The sequence below is a fragment of the Cebus imitator genome, unplaced genomic scaffold, assembly GCF_001604975.1.
Source record: "Cebus imitator isolate Cc_AM_T3 unplaced genomic scaffold, Cebus_imitator-1.0 Scaffold558, whole genome shotgun sequence".
Classification (NCBI taxonomy): domain Eukaryota; kingdom Metazoa; phylum Chordata; class Mammalia; order Primates; family Cebidae; genus Cebus; species Cebus imitator.
The window spans coordinates 82,738-105,021 of NW_016107873.1; the positions used below are offsets into that span (position 1 = coordinate 82,738).

The 22,284-nt window shown below is 38.6% G+C and overlaps 1 protein-coding gene across 1 annotated transcript in view; it reads right to left on the reverse strand.

The window, feature by feature from the left end:
* LOC108294032 (cytochrome b5 reductase 4) overlaps positions 1-21,929 on the reverse strand; it is a 94,163-nt gene extending 72,234 nt beyond the window's left edge. The window contains exons 1-3 of the mRNA XM_037733967.1: positions 21,713-21,929; positions 16,844-16,983; positions 6,999-7,010 (exon numbers count right to left, since the gene is read on the reverse strand). Of these exons, the coding sequence (XP_037589895.1) occupies positions 6,999-7,010; positions 16,844-16,983; positions 21,713-21,787 (227 nt within the window). The 5' untranslated portion in view covers positions 21,788-21,929. The remainder of the gene's footprint in view (positions 1-6,998; positions 7,011-16,843; positions 16,984-21,712) is intronic.
* Positions 21,930-22,284: the final 355 nt, after the last annotated feature.

Below are 22,284 nucleotides of genomic sequence, written 5' to 3' on the forward strand. Positions count from 1 at the left end.
ACAGTCTCACTCTGTTGCCCAGGCTGAAGCGCAGTGGTACAGTCTTGGCTCACTGCAGCCTCTGCTTCTCGGGTTCAAGCGATTCTCCTGCCTCAGCTTCCTGAGTAGCTGGGACTACAGGAGTGTGACACCACGCTCAGCTATTTTTTTGTATTTTCAGTAGAGATGGGGTTTCACTGTGTTAGCCAGGATGGTCTCAATCTCCTGACCTCATTATCCGCACACCTTGGCCTCCCAAAGTGCTGGGATTATAGGAGTAAGCTATCGTGCCTGGCCTATACCCATATATTCTTTTACTTACTTAGCACAGTTATAAATAGTGTTTTAAAATACTTGCAAACTAAGTTCAACATCCGGATCATCTCAGGGTCAGTCTCCAATCACTGCCTTTTCTCCTGAGTACATCTATTAACTTTGGATTATATTCTGGCCTTATAAATAAGTTACAGAAACTTTGGATTCTTCAATATTTCTGCAAAGATTATTGACTGTTTTAGTAGGCAATTAACTTGACCAGACACAACTCCAAACTATTTCCCCTTTGGTAGAAACAAGTTAAAATCCAAGATAAATGAATTTTGTAACAAATTAAAGTAAATGTGGTCTTGGTATATTCAGGAATGGTAACTAGAAAGGCTTAAAAGGTGTTAGGACAACAGAGAACTTAGGACTTCTAAATTAAAAGTGTTCACTTGTCTCCCACAGTCCTGAAAACTTTCTAAAATGACTGTAAAGGATAAATAAGACATAAAATCACAGAGATACAGAAATCAGAAGAGATGATAGAAACTAAGTTCTGGAAGCCTGAAAACCAAATGGGTGAGTGACAACATACTTAGCAGAATGAAGAACGGTGAAAATAAAGCTTATATATAAGGTGGAGAGGAACATCTATAAAAACCAGTTTGTTCAAGAGAACCCCCAAAGGTACAGGAATTAGAGATTCCAGGTAGTTCTGAAAGTCATAGTGTAGGAAGGTATTGAATTCAATATAAGAAGCAGTACAAGGCTGGGTGTGGTGGCTCAAGCCTGGTAATCCCAGCACTTTGGGAGACCAAGGAGTAGGGGACTGCTTGAGGACAAAAGTTCGAGACCAGCATGGGCAACAAAGCAAGATGTTGTCTCTATACAAAATTTAAAAATTAGCCAGCCATGATGGCATGCACCTGTAGTCCCAGCTGTGGTGAGAAGATCAGGAGGCTGAGGTGAGAAGATCACTTGAGCTCAGGAGTTTGAGGCTGCAGTGGGCTAGTATTGCACCACTGCACTCCAGCCTGGGCAACAGAGCAAGATCCTGGCTCTAAAGGAAAAAAAANAAAAAAAAAAAAAAAAAAAAAAAAAAAAAGAAAGAAAAAGAAAAAAAGGCAATATAATCCTTAAATCCTCTCTGGCATATCCCACACAACAAAGCAACAACCCTCCTATCCAACCCTGTGAAAAGTGTAGGTGTGCTCTCTGAATAAACCAGAGAGACATTACACTCAGGGAAATAGACATATTTGAAGTGAGGAAGAGGAATGAACTAAAAACAAGAAGTAAAAATTTTACGTGTCAAAACATTATGATCCACCTCCTACCACCACCACCCATTCCTAAACAGCTCCCAGGACACTGATTTGTAGATGACTGTAGGATTCTTCTTAGTGAGAGTGGACCAGCCCAATATTGATGCCAACACTGGACAAAAAATATTTTTAAATAGCTACCTCCCTAATAAACAGAATGTGATAAAGGTCTCTAAGCACTTCAGAAGGTTAACTAGGCATAATTATCAAAGATCATCTTATGTGACATTATTAGTACTAGGAAAAATAGCCTTGACATTTAACTAAAAGGAAATTGACCAGTAAAAGCATAAAAAATTAATCAGCAATCTAAACAATCACTTACGCTCTAAATGTTTTGAAAAAAAAGTTTATAAACTTCTCCTAGGGAGACCAGAAGTCATTAGCAATGGCCACATTTACAATAATTAAATCGGATTTACAACTTACATCAATATTATACAAGTAATCTCTTTTTAAAAAAAAATCAGTTTTCCTGCCTTCCTCCATCTCTTTTCAACTCCATGGGTTCATTTCCCTGACTGTCTATGCCTTAGGTTTAACAGTGACAGTTGGCAGCACTAAACTACCTTTGCTGTTAGTCACTTTGACAGAAAAAAAATTAAAGCCAAATGAGTCCTTCTGCTCTTGGCTATTTCCTATTCTCCAAAACAACTCAGTTGTAAACATTCATTAAGATAAAATAAACTGAAGGAGTAGATTGTATGTTCCCACACAAAAAAACCCCGATAAATATTTGAGGTGATCAATAGCTAATAACCTTGACTTGATCATTACACATGTATTCATGTACTAAAACGTCACATGGTAGCCCATAAATATGTACAATTGTTATGTATCAATGAAAAATAAAAATTAAAAAACTGGGAAAAACGTAGAAAGCCACAAGAAAACACTGTTCTCACCCTTAACAAAAAGGCAGACAATCTATTTTAAAAATCATAAAATTCTGAGCCCATCAGAGAGGTGAGGTCATAAGGCAACCAGATGATCTAAATTCCAAAGGGTGACAAGCCGCTCTGAGGAGATGAACCACATGAACCATTTCAGCTTCAGCACAGCACAGAAAAATGAGATGTCACCATAAAACAAATTTTAACCAACTCTAAGAGCCAAGTGTGCACTAGAGCCAATTTAGAATCCCTGAGAACCTCAAACGCAGGGTATTCTGTCCCTCCTTGACAACTCTTTTTTCATCATCTTTCACATCTTGAGACACTCATGAGAAATATTATGAGCAAAACAGACCCGAAAAAGGACCACTGGCAGCACAGTTGTGTAATACCTGCAGCAAGATTGGAGGGTAGTGCAAGAGTACAAAGAAAAGTTCATCCACACTTAAAGCCTATAGGAGTACAAGGTGAATGAGTTACTGCTAGGGTGAAGTGGGAATTTCACCTACATCACAGATCCAATCTTGAGACAAACGCCATCTACTGATGGGAAGGGGAAGTAATGCCTCTGACGCTAGTCCTGTACTGAAAGGAGGCAGACTAACTGCTGTTGGAAAGAGTAGAAAACACACACTCTCCTTTATCCCGCACTGACACTAGGCAAATGCTAGCTAAATACGGGGGCAAAAACAGAAAATATGCTCATACCCAGATTCGGGAATACAAAACAGTGATCCTCTAGCACTGGAAAAGAGACAGGGAAACTGTTCACATCCTAGAACCTTTGCCCTGCCTTTCCCGCCTGATACAAGGCAAAGTCCAGCTGCCACAAAGGAAAGAAGCATGAAACCTGCCTGCATTCTATATGCTGCATTGAGTAGGTTGCAGGGGTTATCTCCCTTTGGGGAAGAATAGAAGCAATGAGAAAGCTCATTCCCTGGGGCTCAGATGCATAAAACCTGTCTAAGACTGATGTGAAACAGGAAAACTGCAAAACCTTTTCTGCCCCCACTACAAGTCTTGTTACCCAAGTAACAAGTAACAGCATCTGCCTTTTGGAGAGGGGCAAGAGCCATGGAGAAAGATCCTACAAAGATATATAGGATAAGGTGTCAGCTAAGAGTAGAACAAGAACAATGGGGAAAAAACCTCTAGAATTGCAGGCCCTGAATTAAAAGCAAGGTAGCAGTGGCCTACCACTGGAGGAATTTGAAGTCTGTGGTGCACTGATGGTAAAAATAGCAAAATATACTCCAAATCTAGCTCAACTACTTACTAGATTGACTCAACCTAACTACCTGTCAGAAAAAACAAATGTACTACACGTCTGAGTGTAAATATCACAGTTTCTACTATTACTCTATATGTAATGTGTGACATTCAATCAAAAATTATAAGATGCATCTTTTTAAAAAGGTAAAACAACTCATTGACAGAAGAGAAAACGGCAACACAACCAGGCATGTGTTGGATATCGGAACTATTAGACAGGCATGTCAAAACACCTGTGACTGATCTTTTTTTAAATCTAGTGGAAAATGTGTATGATATCTAACAGATGAGAAATTTCCAGCAGAGAGATGGGAACCATAAAACAAAGTCTAAAGGAAATGCCAAATTGAAAGAGATGATATTAGAATGAAGAATTTCTTTAACAGGCTTATCGGCAGACTGGAAACAGAGGAAAGACTCTGCAACCTTAAAAAAAGATCAATAAAAATTATTTAAACAGAAACAAACGAGGAGTGAGAAAACAGAATGGTGCATCCCAGAGCCCTAGGACAATACAGGCTAACATATTTGTAATTGGAATCCCAGAGGAAGAAGCAAAAGAAATATCTGAAGAGATAATGGCTGAAAATTTTCCAAAATTAATTTGTTGGAGAATCCCAAACAGGAGAAATACAGGGAAAACCATATCATAGTCAGACTGCTAAAAAACTAAAAGAAAGTCTTAAAGGCAGCCAGAGAAAAACGAAATCTTACTGCTATGATTTAGACATTTGTCCCCTTCAAACTTCATGTTGAAATTTGATCCCCAGTGTTGGAGGTAAGGCCTAATGGGAGGTGTTTGGTTCATGGGGGTAGATCTCTCTTGAACACATTAATGCCCTCCCTTACGGGTGACTGAGTTCTCACTCTATAAGTTCCTGTGAAAGCTGACTATTAAAAGGAGCCTGGCACATTGCCCACCCCCCACGCCTGCCCCTCCCCCTCTCTCACCATGTAATCTTTGCACACACTGGCTCCCTTTCACCTTCCACTCGAGACCCTCCCAGATGCAGATGCCCAATTTTAAACTTTCAAGCCATTCAGAATCATGAGCCAAATAAACCTTTTTTCTTTATAAATTACCCAGCTTCAGGTATTCCTTTATAGTAACATAAAATGAAATAACACACATTATGGAAAAAAAAGAACGATGGCAGAGTTCTCATCTGTGCAAACTAGAAGATGGAGTAACATATTTAAACTGATGGAAAAAAGAACAGTGTCAATCTAGATATGTATGTCCAGTGACAATATATTTTTAAAATGAAGGCAAAATAAAGACATTTCAGAAAATAAAAGTGAGGGAATTCATTGCCAACAGACCTGCATAATAAAAATAAATGTTAAAGGAAGTTCTTCAGGGGAAATCTGGATCAACAAAAAGGAATAACAATCACAGAAAATGGCAAAATGTGGGTAAATATAAAAGATAATTTTTTTTTTTCATTTTATCTCTTGGAAAGATAAGTAGCTATATAAATAAAAAATAGTAACATATTGTGGGGTTTACAGCTTATACAGAAGTAAAATGAGTAACAGTAACAACAGAAAAGGGAAATGGAAGTATATTTTTAAAAGGTTATTATTCTATATGTGAAATAGTATATTATTTGAAAGTAGACTGATAAATTACAAATGCGTATCATAAACCCTTAGAGCAACTGCTAAAAAAACGAAGTATAAAAAATAATACTGTAGAAAAAATGGTTTAATTAAAATATAATGATGACTATGTCAACAATGGATGAATCCAGGCAGTTGAAGAATTTACGGAATTCACTGCATCACACTTGTAACTTTTTCTAAGTCTGAAACTTTTTTCAAAGTAAAATGCTTAATTAAAAAGTATTTAGTGACAAAAATTACCTTTAAGAAATCTTCAGTATTTACCCAATCCCCACAGCAAAATCTACAAAAGAAAATAAACTATGCAAACCATATAAAACCTATCAAACTGTTGCTCACGTTCGAATTAACAGACCATGAATCTATATCAGAGAATTGTATAGAAATAATAAAGTTTCTGATTAAGGAAGGAGTATATTCCCCAATTCCAGGAGCCAATAATATGGAAACATGAAAAATTAAAGTCCTTCAACTGGGTTCTATCTTGTGAAATCATTAGAATATCCCTACTATCAGAGGTGTTCGAACCAGAGTGACTCCGTTTTGAGAGAGGGCTAGGAAAATGTGGCTGGGCCTTGCTAGGCTGAATTCCTAGGAAGTCAGGCATTCCTAGCCTCTAGATGTGTATGCTTAAGGGAACAAATTAATAAGGTCTACTAAATAGACCCAGACTTGGGAGTGTCCAGATATCCCGATATCTGAGAAAAAAGGCATTCCTAATTTTGCTTCAAAGATAATATTGATTCTTGCAAAATGTAGTAATTAAGAAAATTAATCCTTTATCAAAAACCCTTGTAGCAGAGCACATCTTCCCACATATACAAGCATTGTACCTAGTATGGAAGTGTTCCTCCTCTTACTCTTGGGAACGCCCTTCTCTGTCCTATGGAGTAGCTGTACTTTGACTACTTTACTTTTTTTTTTTATTTTTGAGACGGGAGTCTCATTCTGTCACCGAGGCTGAAGTGCAATGGTGTGATCTCAGCTCACCGAAGCCTTCACCTCTTGGCTACAAACAATTCCCGATTCTCCTGCCTCAGCCTCCTGAGTAGCTGGGATTACAGGCACATGCCACCAAGCCTAGCTAATTTTTGTATTTTTAGTAGAGATGGGATTTCACCATGTTGGTCAGGCTGGTCTTGAACTCCTGACCTTGTGATCTGCCCACCTCAGTCTCCCAAAGTGCTGGGATTACAGGTGTAACCCACCGTATCCGGCCCTCTTTACTTTCTTAATGAACTTTCTTGTACCACAGACTTGTCCTGAATTCTTTCTTGCACAGATCCAAGGACCCTCTCTTGGGGTCTGGATCAGGACTCCTTTCCTGTAACATATTTCTGGCGACCACAGAAGGGACTATGGTGCAAAAATCCTGACCCAACGGCTACCTTTGGGTAAGTGGTGGTGGACCTGTAACACTACCATAATGTGGTTTAAAACTCCTGCACATTGTGTAGTCCCAGCTACTCAGGAGGCTGATGCAGGAGGACTGCTAGAGCCCAGGAGTCTGAGTCCACTGTAGGCAGCACAGTGAGACTTAGTATCTAAAAAACATTAAAATAATTTTTAAATTAAAAAATAAACCCTTGCACATATCAAAATCTACAGGACTCAAAGAACATTTACTGACACTAATCATGGACTTATGCATTCCGCTAGACGCAAAGGATATAGAGAGAAAGTGACACATTAATAACCTGAAACTTAGGAATAGAGACAGAAATATAAAAAGTGGCCAAAAAATGAAATAGATGTTCTAACAGAAGTCCTACCTACCAGGTACAAAGGAAGAAAGCCTCAGGGAACAAGCAGTCAGGGAGGGTCAGAGTCAGGTTCCAAAGATGAAGAGACTGAAGGGAAGAAACTGTTGGAAGAATGAAAGGTAAGAATTGAAGATGTCAGACAATAAAGGATGAGCAATGGCCCAACATCATAAAAAAGGCTGGAAAGGACTGATAAGAACACAAAAAGGGATTAGCCTTAGGGAAAAAAAAGTCTTGGAAAGAGTATCTGAGGCCCAGCACAGTGGCTCCTTCCCAGCACTTTGGGAAGTCAAGGCAGGAGGATTACTTGAGGCCAGGAGTTCGAGACCAGTCTGGGCCACATAGTGAGACCAGCTCTACAAAAAATAAAAAAATAAAAATAAAAATAAAGTAGCCAGGAGTATTGGTGCACACCTGTAGTTCCAGCTACTTGGGAGGCTGAGGGAGGAGGATTACTTGAACCCAGGAGATGGAGGCTACAGTGAGCTATGATCACGCCACTGCACTCCAGTCTAGGTGACGGAATGAGACACTGTTTCAAAAAACATAAAAGGAAGAACACGGGAGGAGATGGGAGGGGAGGAGGCAGGAGGTCTTTGAAAGAAGTGTCTTCCTGATAAAAAAGAAAAGATAGACTATCCTTACCACTTCAAGTTCCTTATATTCACTGTAAACACTGCACATGTACATAATTTCTTTTATCACAAAGAAATCACACACACACACAACACCCATCGTTTGCATGGTTTTTCCTGGAGCCTGGAATAATATTCCCATTCCTCTTCCTGCCTTGTTAACCCATGTATCCTTCAGATCTCAGCTCAATCTTCTGTAGTCTTTACTCAGCACAGCACACCTCTCCTTAACAACACCTAACAGACTGGATTAACACTTTCCGTTCCCCAGCATATTATAAATTCTATGAGAGCACAGGCCATCTCTATTTTAAATTTGTACTACCCTGCAGAACCTGGTGTAATGCATGATGCATAGCAGACCTAGACCCTTGAGAAATATTCATTAAATGAATGAACCAAGAAAAGAAACTTAAAACCTGTCTTCTCTATATTTTATGAGCGACAACTATACACAGTCACACAAAAAAACGAAAACTATGTTTCATCAAATTACTAAAGATAAAAACTGTCTCAGAAGGATATCCTAATGATTCTTAACTCACAATGTTAATTAACACAAGAGAAGAGTTACAATAGACACACCATAATTTCTTATTTATGTTATTTCACTAAAAATGAGAAACACACAAAAATGCTAAACCAAGATTAACTTTAGACTGACTAGAGTAGAACAGGAGGCAGCACAGGCTATAGTTTAAGCATAAAAGCTTAGAATCAGGCTGCCTAGGTTGAATCCGTGGCTCCATTCTCATCAGCTATGTCTTTGGCAAGGTACCAGACTCTCTGGTAGACATTAATGTTTTCCCCTAGCATCCAATCCCCTTCTAGCAGCAATACCACTTTTTTGTTCAGGGAATCACTCCCCGTCTTACATGCTTCAGTTTGGTCCCATTCTAGGCTGTAGGATGCAGTTTGTGACCTAGGTTTAAGTGAATAAGTATAAAACGTTCCCTTAGATAGAATGACTGTACCAGCGATGGAAACATAATCAAAACTGTGACAAAGCCAATTCTAAGACTTTTATCTTAGCTATTAGAGAAACAGAACAGAACTAGAAATAACTAGGGTTGAAGTTTCTGGAGTCATGTTTAGGCAATGAAGTTAGAGTTAATCCTAAAATAGAGTGATCTCAGAAGGGAAACCAAAAAGTAATGTGAAAGCAGGTCCTGGGCACTTGGTCTGAGCCCCTGCATCAATCCTCACCTGTAACTTGTTAGTAAATTTTTGTTTCTGCTTAAGCCAGGATAGTTTGGGTTTTCTATCACTTATCCATGACTCCCCACTAATATATTTTATCAGTTCCAGTTTTCTTATTTGGTAAATGAGGATTCTCTAAGCTTCGGTGTCCTCAGTCTGTGAAGTGGAGGACCTACCTCATTGGTCTGTTCTGAAAATTAACACTTAGCACATAGCACATACCTGACACATCAACAACCCTGCTAGGGTATTTAAAAACAAACAGCACTTTCTAAAAAGAATATTTAACTATACATGAGGTTTTAATTTAAAACCTGAGAATATGTGACTGGGTAATATGTTTGAAAGTGAAAAAAGATAATGGCAACAGCCAAAATGTAAATAGGGGTAAAAATCGCCACTACCAAGTAATTCAGGCAATAACCAGGAGTATAATGAGAATTACTGGAAATTATAAGTATATTGATGCATCTGCTGAAGAAAAAAATCTTAAAGTAGCTACATCACTAAAAAAAAGTAATGAAATAGAAAAGAAGTGATGAAACAACAAACAATGAAACGGAAAAGCAACAGAGGAAATACAAACCAAAATTAGTTTCTTCAAAATGTTAATAATATTGATAAACTACTAATACAACTGATCAAGAAAAAAACAGGGAAAAAAATTAGCAACACCGGGAATGAAAGAGGATATACATGGTATATCACAGAACCTAAAGACATTAAAGAAATAAAAAAGGAATATTACAAATAACTATATGCCAATATGTTCAATAATTGAGATGAAATTAACAAATTCATTGAAAAACACAACTTACTAAAACTGACACAAAAGTAAAGAGAAAATTGAAATAGCCCTATATTCTTTTTTAAAATTAAATTTGTAATTAAAAAAAAAAAACTTTCCCAAAAAGATAATTTCAGAATGTTGGCTGCAGTTTGTAAAGCACTGTGTCAACCAAACAGAACACCTGAGGTTTAGACGAGGCCCTGAGACCAGCAGTTTTTACTCTCCACTGGATTTTTAATAAGTGGAAGAGAAGTACAGAGAGAGAAAAAGTAAAAAAAAAAAAAAAAAGGAGGAGCAGGAAAAGAGTTAATGACAGTTTAAGAGATAAAGACAGGATAAAAGTAAGAGAAAGCAAATAATCTTAGATGTAAGACAGAGGAATTAATACAATCAACAAAGAGTAGATTATCTGAATAATGGTGTGGAATAGTCAACTTGAAAGATTAATGGGCTAGAAGTCAATGAATGGGCTAGGCGCAGTGGCTCCTGCCTGTAATCCCAGCACTTTGGGAGGCCCAGGCAGGTGGATCACCTGAGGTCAGGAGTTCCAGACCAGCCTGGCCAGCATGGTGAAACCCCACCTCTACTAAAAATACAACAAATTAGCTGGGCATGGTGGCAGGCACCAGTAATCCCAGCTATTGGTGGCTGAGGCAGAAGAATCGCTTGAACCCAGGAGGCAGAAGTTGCAGTGAGTCAAGATCATGCCACTGCACTCCAGCCTGGGTGACCAGGGTGAAACTCTATCTCAAAAAAAGAAAAAGAAACATTGTTGATTTGTATTCAAGGCAGAACATTGTCTTCTTTGACCTCAGCTAGGAACCTGCATCTTGAGCAACAAAGATTCTTTCACTGCTCTGTGAACAGCTTTGAATGTCTAAAAATGCTGCGAGTACTGAGTTTGAGGTTACAAATACAGTGGGTTTGAATCTAACCTAAACAAGAAAATGGCAGAAGAGAGTTATTCAAAAATCTGTCAAGAAGAAAGTAATGATGATAGTACACAAAGTAGACTACAGAATAGTTGAGCTACCTGTAATAATAATAATACATTATTTTTAGATAGCATATTACTGGGATAATATGTTCTATTAAAAATTAAAACATAGTTCCAAATTTGAAAAACTGCTCCGAAAAGAGCAGGTAGAAAACTTTCCCTGCTATGGACAAATAATACTGCAGTTTCTGGAAACAGAATTGAAGCAGGGAGCCAAGGAAAACTGGGAAGGGGAGGAAGAACCTGTCAGATAAATCAGTTCTATTTTTGGTGGGTCTGAATTTAACCTAAACAGTATAAAGCTTTCTTTATCATTACTGTTGTATAAATAAAAGATAATCTAAAGAAATAAAGTTGATTATCCTTACTCATGGCAGCTATTTTGCTATAAACACTGAATTAGGAAATACTGACCCATTGCTCCTTGGAAAAAAATACAAGGTTGGGTTCCTGTACGCTGCAAACACTGAATTAGTGAACATTGACCCCTTGCTACTAGTAAAAAATACAAAGTTGGGTTCCTATGAGCCTATAATGACAACATTTTTGTTAACCAATCAATACATAACCTTTTTTAATGTGTGTTGCTATTTAAAGACATCTTATTTAATATATATTCCTGATTCATGAATACTGAACTCACAGCCAACAGCTGTAAATCACTATAACTTACATCTGAATGAAGCCTATCTGACATATATTTTCTCCATAAGGCATACTATAGGTTTCTTGCCACGACACTTCAGCACTATTCACGGAGGCCATTTTAAACAGTGAAACATCAACCAAATACAAAAACGTAAAAATTAAGGCACTAAACGGACCTCAAAAAAAAGACACTTTTTTACAAGATAAGAACTAAAACAAGAAGTCAGAACATTGCCTTGTCTAACCTCAGCTAGGAATGTGCACGTTGGGCAACAAAAATTTTTTTCACTGCTCTGTGTGTGTCTTTGAATGACTAAAAGGTACTGTGAGTACTGAGTTTGAGGTTATAAATACGGTTTAGCAAGCAGGCAAATTTGCAAATATAAAGTCCATGAATAATGAGTATCAACTGTATTCACAAAAATTTACACTATCATCCTACGAGTAAATTTTAAAAGGTTTATTGTAAATGAACTGGAAAATAAATAACTGCAATAGAAATAGAACAGGACTAAATGCTGCTTCTTAGGATCCACTTGACAAGGTTTTTTTTTTATTTTATTTTTTTTTAAGGCTAGTTGAGTGAAGCAGAGTGGGGAAGGAACAAAGAAATCTGTAACTGGTTGTGATCAATTAGTCGTAAACACCACTGCACTCAGACCAGCCAACAAGTTTTAAAAAATAGTTACAAAATAAAAAATACAGACCCATTATAAGTCACTTTTGCAGTGGCACCAAGCAGGTGTCTTCAATTTACTAGCATGACAATCAACATTAGGAAAAATCAAAGTGTGTTCATTTCTAAATAAGTGGAATCCTAATCTGCTAAATTTTTAGCAAGAGACACTAGTCTTTTGGCTGTAGTCAACTGTTTTTTTGAAATGCCATTTATTCAAATGGACTGTTACTGAGTATCAAGACATACTTCTCTCACCCTCACTAAGACCAAAGGCTGAACCATGCTGCCAAAACAATGACCTCACTACTTAATGCATCATTACTAACACTGACTACACTACAATAAAATATATCACACTAGAGGAAAAACAGTCTTATCCAAGCTTGACAGAAGAACTCTCAGATGAGTGATTAAGCTACTTTCTCAACACTTTACATGTTTGTAAATCTTTAGGTATTGAGAAAGCGAGGGAGAAACAGCAATAAGAGAGAAAAATACAAAAGCATGAATTAATGGTAATTTCAGCAAGTTTTTTTAAAAAGCAGTAATCCCCCTACCAATCCAATTTTTGGCATTCCAATTAACTAGTACTGCATTACACTAATTACATACTTTACAGAAAATAGTGAAAATGAAATGAACAAACTGGGAACTTGATACATGTCTTAGAGATCATTCCAAACCAATGCTCACTTTTGACAGCCCACTGTGAGCCAAGTGCTATTTTTATACCATCATTTTAAGGTATGTTCACACCTGAACATGAAGCAGAAATGCTGCTACATATTCAAAAAGAGAATACAGTCCTCAAAATATCTGCCATAAAAATTCACACCAAATTGTATATTTTCTAAGATTTCCTGAAGAAACTGATTGTCTCCCACACTGTGATCCGTTGAACTCAGACCTAACCTACAAATAGGGCAACTGTCACAAAATGAAGGAATTAGTACTTTAAAAAAGGGAAAAAAAAAAAAAAGAGGCACTATGATATCATGCTTCCCTGTGGCAGTTTTGATTAAAACTTGGATCCAAACACTATCTCTGGACCTTCAAGGTTGGCATGTACAGTCGCCCATTAAGAAACTATCAGTAATATTTTAAATTAGAACAGCTCTGAAGAAAAAGATAATTTTGTTTAGTCATGTTGTCAGGTTCTAACTGAGGTCTGAGGGGAGTCGGTGGGCAAGTGGCAGGTAGCTGGAAAAACACTCGAGGAATCAAAGACAGTTTCCACATGGCTTTACTCTTTCTCTGGGTGTGAGCAAGCCATATGTACAGCGTAAGCAGGGTAATTATACCTTTTACAGACAACAGTGGTTCTGAGCCAAGCATGAGCTCATGTGGCATGGTTACATAATGTGCGAGGTTGTGTGCCTGCACTCCAAACCCACTGAGTCATGCTGTGCAGAAAGGCCACCTCAGCCTACTCCTGACTAAACCACAGCCATTTCCCCTACACATGTATTAAGTTATCACTAATCTGTCTGTCTTACATTCATCCTATTATTCCATTACCTTTGTCAACATCCTGGTTCACCTCTGTAAGAAGATAAATGCCTTCCTTATCCCATTTCAATTCACCATACCTACCACCAGACTAATTTTCCCAAGGTATACTCCTATCACACTGTCCCCACATTCACATCCCATCAAGAGTTCACACTGCCCTCTAAATGAGGAACATAGTTCTAGCCTGGCTTTCAAGGCTGTCCACAATCTGACCTAACATACCTTTCCAACCTTCTTTCTATAATTCTCCAACAGTTAACCTAAGCTCCACAACACCTCAAACCTTCCTGTGTTTGTATCTTTGTTCAGGCCTTTCCTTTCACCTAGTGCACTTCCTCATTTCCTGTTGAAATCCCATCTGCTGCTTCCAGGCTGCTTCAAGGCTTATCGGCACCACAAAAGCATCCCTGATTTTCCTAACTCATGTGTCTCCCTTCCAACAGTCTGGTATCACTTTCTTTGTAGCCTTCTTAAGGCACTTCGTCCTGCCTGTTTTCTAATAGTCATCTATCCTTCCTCCATGAGCGGGATCTAAACTGAGTGTTTCTTGATAAAAATAAAAGACCAAACTCTGTCAAAAAGGTAAAAAAGACACATCTTATTTCTACAAAAAGAGGAAAATGTTTCACTATTGATAGAGTAGAACATGTTCCCCAGCAGAAACCTCTAAAAAATTCAAACTCAGGCATGGTAGCTGATGCCTATAATCCCAGCACTTTGGGAGGCTGAGGTAGGAGGACTGCTTGAGGCCTGGAGTTCAAGACCAGCCTGGGCAACATAGCAAGATCCTCTCTACAAAAACATAAAAAAAAATAGTTGGGCATGGTGGTGCACACTTGTCATCCTAGCTACTTAGGAGCATGAGGCAGGAGGATTACTTGAGCCCAGAAGGTCAAGGATGCAGTGAGCCAAGATTGAGCCACTGCACTCCAGCCTAAGAACAAAGTGAGATCCTGTCTCTTAAAAAAAAAAAAAAAAAAACTTCATGATTAAATCAACCACCTTACCAGACAAAATGCAATACATTCAAATCATTACAGAGAATATAGAACTGGGAGCAGTATAGAGGTTGAGTATCCCAAATTCATAAATCTGCAATACTCCAAAATCTGAAACTTTCTGAGCTCCAACATATTTAATAGAAACACTCAATGGAGCATTTTAGATTTCCGATCTTTGGAGTTGGGATGCTCAACCAGTAAGCATATAATGCAAATATTCCAAAATTTGAAAAATTCCAAAATTCAAAATACTTCTGATCCCAAGCATTTTGGATAAGGGATACTCAACCTATATTACTTTTCAAACATAGCAATTCAGTCCCTTATCACCATCAATACATCATATGAATAATAAAGTGTAACTGTATTCTAATAATGCCTCAATTATCTAACATTGTTAGGATATGAGGGATTCACACACTCAAGTTTCCTGAAGAACTGGTTTCCTAGTGCAGAAACAGAGCTCAGGCATGCCTGCAGACTGGGCCAGCTGAAAGATGCTCTTGGGAAACTAATCTTGACTTCACCCAGTCTAACAGAAAACACTCAGGCACAATAGGGAAGTCATTTTGTACCAGTTACTTGCAGCTGGTCAACAGGTAGGGAGCATGAAGGGGAGTTAAACAGGGTGGCAAAAACCCTATAAAATGTCAAAAGGATCTTTTGCCCCTGCCAGAATCCTCATTCCAGATTGCTGGTACCACGTACATTTGTATGTCTCCAAGGAACTTTGGGGAGCTGAACACCTGTTATATCTCAAAACAAACTACGTCATCACCTGCTGGAAGTTTCCATATCCTTTGCTATTGAAAATTTCACACTCTAAATTGTCTGTTATGGGTTGAATTGCAACCCCCCAAATTTATATATTGAAGTTTTAACCACCAGTAGCTCAGAATATGACCTTATTCGCATACAGGGTTGTTGCAGACATAAAATTAGATGAGGTCATACTGGAGTAGGGAAGGCCCCTAATCGAGTATGACTAGTGTCCATATGAAAACAGAAAATCTGGCCACAGACAAGTACACAGGGAACATGCCACATGAAGATGAAGTCAGATATTAGGGTGATGTTCCATAAGCCAAGGAACTCCAAATATTGCCAGCAAACCACCAGAAAGGTGAGAGGCATGGAACAAACTGTTACTCTGTCCTCAGAAGGTACCAACCCTGCTAACACCTTGATCATAGACTTCTAGCTATGGGAACTATGAGAGAAATTTCTGTTGTTTAAGCCACCTAGTTTGTGGTCCTTTGTTATGGCATCCATAGGAAACTAATACAGCATTTATTGGTGTTGATATCTGTTGATATCACCAGTCCACTGTGGAAACCACCACATACCTATTTCAGTAATCATACTTCTTAAAAATAAGTATTATACTCATTGAACAAACACAAGTCAATGGCCTCTATATGCCAGGCCCTAAGGACAGAGCAATATGACTCACAATGTCCCTGCCCTCATATAGATTACAGTGTAGTCAGGATAACTGACAACAAACCAAAATTACACAATGATAAAATTACAACTGCATTAAGAACAAAAATGATATATTTTCCTTCTTCTTTAAACAGATGGTAAACACAATTAACCATGTATGGAGCCTGATGTAAATGCATGCCTTTCATTATTTTTGTTCCCCTCCCAGAAGTCAGGTTGTTGGCTACCACAAAGCCAGCTGTTACCAGCTACCCTCTTGTCTCTCTGCTCACCTCCTCCAATACATATATATCTAATTTGGAGTTTCTAATTGACTCTGAGCTATACAAAATCAAGTAACTAATATTGCTAAGAAACATATACCATGTAACAAAAATTGCTGCAAGTGAAAACTGAAGATTTGGCTTTAATGCAGGACTTTCAGGTTTACTTCAGATTCTCAGAATTTTTTTTTTTTTTTTTCCAGCAGAATTCTGTTCTAAGGCTCGGAGACAGAGGGCTATTGATATATAAACCAGATGTTACCAAATAATGTTGTACTACATTGCCTGGCAAATGCTTGTTTCCTTTCAAAGAAAATGCAGTACAGGGAAGCATGAAAAGTTTTTCATTTCAGAAGTTCACTGTTTTTTCCATCAGAATATAATGCTTGCTTAAGGAAGAAATACTATCCAAAGTCAGAATTAAATAATTTATTGTCCAGCACAAGGCATAGTTTTGTTAATTGCGAATTGTTTAAAATAATATGACTGTGAAGTTACATAGCATCATAATTGGAAAGTCTAGGCAGCATTTTTTTGAAGGGCTTAATATATCCAACAATCGTCTTTTTTGTTGTGTTTTTTAAGTTCTTCTTCAGTTACTTCAATTAACCTGCCTTTTAATCCTGTTAGATCCTTTCCACTTTTGGTCAATCGAATCCAATCCATAAGGCTTCTGCCTTGTTTTAAAGGTACCTGAAAAAGGAAAAGGGAAGAATTAAATCTAGCTGCTTCATTACTTTTAATTCCATTTTAAAAGATAATAAAACTCAAATCTAACAATTCTACAAATCTTTTTACAGCTTTAAAAGGCTGTCAATATTGTTTTTGCTGTATTTGAATTATAAAATGTAGGGCTTAGAAATTCTATCACACAAATTTTCACCATATTGATGTCAGGGTACAGTAGTCCATCAATATCCATTAGGGACTGGTCCCAGGACTTTCCCCTACCCTATACCAAAATCCAGGATGCTCAAGTGTCTCATATAAAATGGCAAAGTACTGACATATTCCTATGAACATCCTCCCATATACTTCAAGTAATTTCTAGATTACTAATAATACCTAAAGCAATGTAAATGCTATGTAAGGGGCTGTTGTATTGTATTGTTTTATAATTCTTATTTTTTAAATTGTTGTATTGTTATTAATTTTTTTCCCAAATATTTTTGATCCAAAGTTGGTTGAATCCTTGGACGTGGAACCCAGGGCTACAGAGGGCTGACCATATAACAGGAATGGCATTGAACCAGAAATGAGAAAACAGGTTCTGGTCCTGGCTCTGACATTAATCTGTTATAGTCACCAGTTTGGACCAAAATTTCTTCACCTTAAAAATCAAAAGAGATTTAACAGAAGAAAAGATAAAGAAACAATTAGCTACAGTTGATTTTCTGGATTGTCATTATAAAGACTATTAGAAATCATTAGTCAGAAATATTATCTAAGAATCCTCTGAGTAACAAAGTTTATCAAATAATGTAAAATAATAAAACTATAAAACTGTAGGGAAGGGGTTGGCAAACTACTGCCTGCACCTGTTGCTATACAGCTCTTGAGTAAAGAATTATCTTCAAATGTGGTGAAGAGCCTGAAACCTTATGAGGCTCTCTCAAAGCTGAAAATACCACCTGGCCTTTTGCAGAAAAAAAATGTGCCAACCCTTGCCTAGGGAACTTAATAACAGGATGGTTTGGGTTTTTATTTTTTTTTTATATATAAAATACATTTTCAAAGTTTTCAGATAAGTATTATTAGTACGTTAGCCAATTAAAACAACGTAGTGGAAAATTTTCATGGTATCTCTATGGAACTGTCTAAGCTTGTCCAACTTATTTGCAATGTAGTACCAGAAGAATGTTTAATGTAAAAGCAGACACACTCATGGACGTTTATATATTTCACTTTCCTGAATCATACCTATTTTAGACATCCATTTACCCCCAAAGTAACCAAGTTAATAAGTCTGTGGTGCTTTTCACATTCCATCCTATCAAACTATATCATCCCATTCTAGCTATCACTGAAACTCTCTAGGTCTTTTGATTCCAATAAATGAAGTAAGAGAAAGTGATCTTTCCCATCCCAAATTAAAGTCACTCACCTCTCTCCATTCCATAATCCACAGGATAGTTAAAGCAATCTTTCAAAAATGCAAACCTAATCATAGGCTCGCCCTCCTTCGGTGGCTCCTCAGGTTACCTTATAATAACATCTCTAAATTCCCTAGGGATTTAACAAGTCCTCACAATCTGGTCATAGTTGACCATACTCGCTCCATGTTCTAACTTTTGCTCCTCTCCATTATATGCCTTAGCCAAATGGGAACTGATTATTTGATTCCTTGATTGCTGTCAAGTACTTGCTTAAGGTAGTGCGGCATTCTCTGCACAGATCAACTTCATCCCAACTCCCATTAATTCTTCTGGAAGGCTTCTCTGACCCCCATCTCCTTCGTGGTCATAACACTCTCTTGTAGTACTTATGACATTGTAACTGAATGTTCACTATTCCATGTAATCTAGGAGACTAAACATCTTGAAATCAAAGATCACAAAACTCAGCATTTGTTTACAAGCATTAATAGAAATAATAACTTTCATACGTTGAGTGCATATTCTGTGTCAGACTCAAATCTGTGAGATCTGAATAAAAGCCTCAAGGCAAGCAGCACTTACTGAGTGCTTACCAAGGCTGTGCTAAGAGAAACGTTATCTCACTGAATCCTATGAACAATCCAACAAAATGGGTGTTATTCTCATTTACACCTGAGGAAACAGACCAAAAGAGATTAACTGTTAAATATGGTGAAAGAATACAGGTTTTCCTCACTTCAAAATCTGTGCCTTTAAACAATTACAATTTGGCTGGGTGCAGTGTCTCATGCCTATAATCCCAGCACTTTGGGAGGCCAAGGCAGGTGGATCACCTGAGGTTAGGTGGATCACCTGAGGTCAGGAGTTTGAGACCAGCCTGGCCAACATGGTGAAACCCTGTCTCTACTAAAAGTACAAAAATTGGCCGGGTGTGCCTGTAACTCGAGTTACTTGGGAGGCTGAAACAGGAGAATTGCTTGAATCCGGGAGGCGGAGGTTGCAGTGAGCTGAGACCATGCCATTGCATTCCAGCCTGGCCGACAAGAGTGAAACTCCATCTCAGAAAAACAAAACAAAATAATTACAATACGCCCTTAATTAAACTGGTCAATAGGTGCTTGGAAACTGTGACTTAAAGCAAAACTATGTACAGCATATTTCTGGTCACAAAAACGTCACCAGACTTCTAAATAAAGACCAAAATACCTCTAATACTAAACATTGAAATAAATGTTAGCTATATATATACATTTAAGAAAAATTAAAAAACAAGTACGATAATTATTACCCAACTATTCCAGTTCAACATCACAGGTAGTCAGAGCCTATCCCAATAGCTCAGGGCGCAAAGCGGGAACCGACCCTGGACAGGACGCCATCCTATTGCAGGGCACACTCATACACACCCAACACTCACGCAAACTGGGACCATTTAGGCACACCAATTAACCTAACTTGCACATCTCTGGGCTGTAAGGGGAAACCAGAATACCCAGAGACAACTCACACAGACACAGGTAGAGCGCGCAAACTCCAAAGACAGTGGCCCCAGCTGAAAACAGATATTTTTTCCTTATCAATATTATAACTAAATGATCTTGAATGAAATCACATTATTTGAGGGCCTGCTGCATAATACACAACCTTCCCAATGAGGCTTTATTTTCTCAACCAATATTCAATTATCTCATCGAATCCTATGAACAATCCTATAAAATGGGTGTTATTCTTATTTACACCTGGGGAAACAGACTCAAAGAGATTAAGTGTGAAATATGGTGAAAGAATAAGGTCTTCCTCACTTCAAAATCTGTGCCTTTAAACAATTACAATTTGGCAGGGCGCGGTGGCTCATGCCTGTAATCCCACCACTTTGGGAAGCCAAGAAAAGAAAAGAGGGAAAAGAATGAAGTCTGAGTTTTCCTTTGAATTGTACAAAAATCTTATTTTGTTCTCTTTTTGGACCAAAGACTCACCTTTGCCATCGCCACCTGTGTGACATTTTGTCTTTGCTTCTAAGTTTTCTCCTTTAAATGGATGCTAAGAACATAGTTGGTATTTTTAACAGAGAAGGGAAGCAACTCATATTCTCATTCAGAGGTTCTCTCTGGAAAGACTGTGTTATTCAGCCAAGTATTTAGTTTCAAGAAATAGGTCAAAAACCAGTGAGGAAAATACATATGACTGGATGGTGAGATGACTGATATAATCAATCAGTAAACGAAATTTCACAGCAGAACCACATCACAAGCCTACGCAATTTAAGGCAACATTTCTTAAACCTGTTTCCTTTTCTGTGAAAGAGACAAAAGCCTTCACTTCACAGAATCATCGTGAAGATTAAAGTTAATACACGTAAAGCACTGAGAATATACATGGCCACCTGTAAGTACTTAACAAATCTCTGAAAAGCTAATGAAAACTACAGATCCCTGAACCCACATTCATTCTGAACTAGTATTAGAACGCCAGGTCTAAGTGGAGAAAAATAAGAAAATCGATGAGGGTTCCAAATGATCTTAAGACGCAAGAGTTAATGAGTGGTCTAAGTAGGTGGAAGTGTCACAAACAAAGATATGGTTACAGAATGAGGAAGTAACAAATAGGAACAAACAACATTTGCAAAAGAACGCAGAACACAATTTTTTATTGAATTTTACAAATATAAAATATATTTGTACAGTATTCCACCTGTTGCTAACAGTGTGCTCAAGAAAAACCTCAAGAGTATCATATTTGCTTCCAAGTTAGCATGTGATACTAGGCAGGAAAGGAAATGACAAAACAATCAGGGTAAGAAAGAAAGAAGACAGTATGACCTGGAGAGTGTCTGTCCTAGCTCCCCTAGCTCCAGAAGTCCCCATCCTTGCAGGGACGGTCACTGTCGCCACTGTCAAGCCTTTCCTTCCTGCGAGGGAACCCACACTGAGTGATGTGGTACAACTCCTTCGGGCAGTGAAGAACAAAAGGCCAGGGAGATGAGGTTGTAGGAAGGAGGCTAATACCGAGTGCCTATAATAACGCAAGCACAGTGCCTCACTCTGCCACATAGATTTAAATTTAATTCGCGGGAAAGGATTTGAAGGTAACGGACAGAGCGGGATAAAGCACCAGAAAGAAGAGGGGCAATTAGGGGAAAAGGAGGGAGGTTAGGAGAGTTTAGGGACTATAAACACAGTGGGATCAGAAAGAGGTTGCAGGCAAGGACAGCAGGGAACTACAGCTTAGAGAGGGGGACGAGAGGCGGGAGTGGGGGCGGAAAAAGAGAACACACTGCCGGAGCCGAAACGCAGCTAGGGGCGAGACTCAAGGAGTCACCCGCTTACCTTGCTACGCCCCCCGGCGGCGACACGCTGCTGAGACCTGGGGGCCGGGAAAGACTGGGAAGGGACGTTCAGCATCTTGAAACCCGTGCCCCGGGCTTTGCCCGGGGTTTACCGCGGGACAGGCTAGCACCTCCGGCCCCAGCTCTGCGGCCGGGCAGAGGCCAAGCCCCCGACCCACTTCCGGGGTCGCCAGGGGTGAGACGCACTCTGACGCAGCACGTCCACGGAGGGCGGAGCCACCGAGACGGAGGGAGCCCCAGCTGGGAGGAAGTACGCATGCTCAGTTGGTTCCGAGTTCCTAACTTCAGCACCGGAGCAAGGTGACAGCTATTTCGTGGACCGATTAGAAAGTGAAGCTGTTCGTTAGCCTTGGTGCTGACCGAATCTAGGAACAAATTCTTGGTCCTGTTAACCCGGAACAGCAGTGTCTGTTCATTGTTAAGTAGTACCATCACACTACTTGAAATATGGAATAAAACAACAATACTACTAACGCATTTTAATTGCTCTGAAATTCTTTCCTGTAAGGCACTAGGCTGTACAGGAAAGAGCACCCACACCTTGAAGAGCAA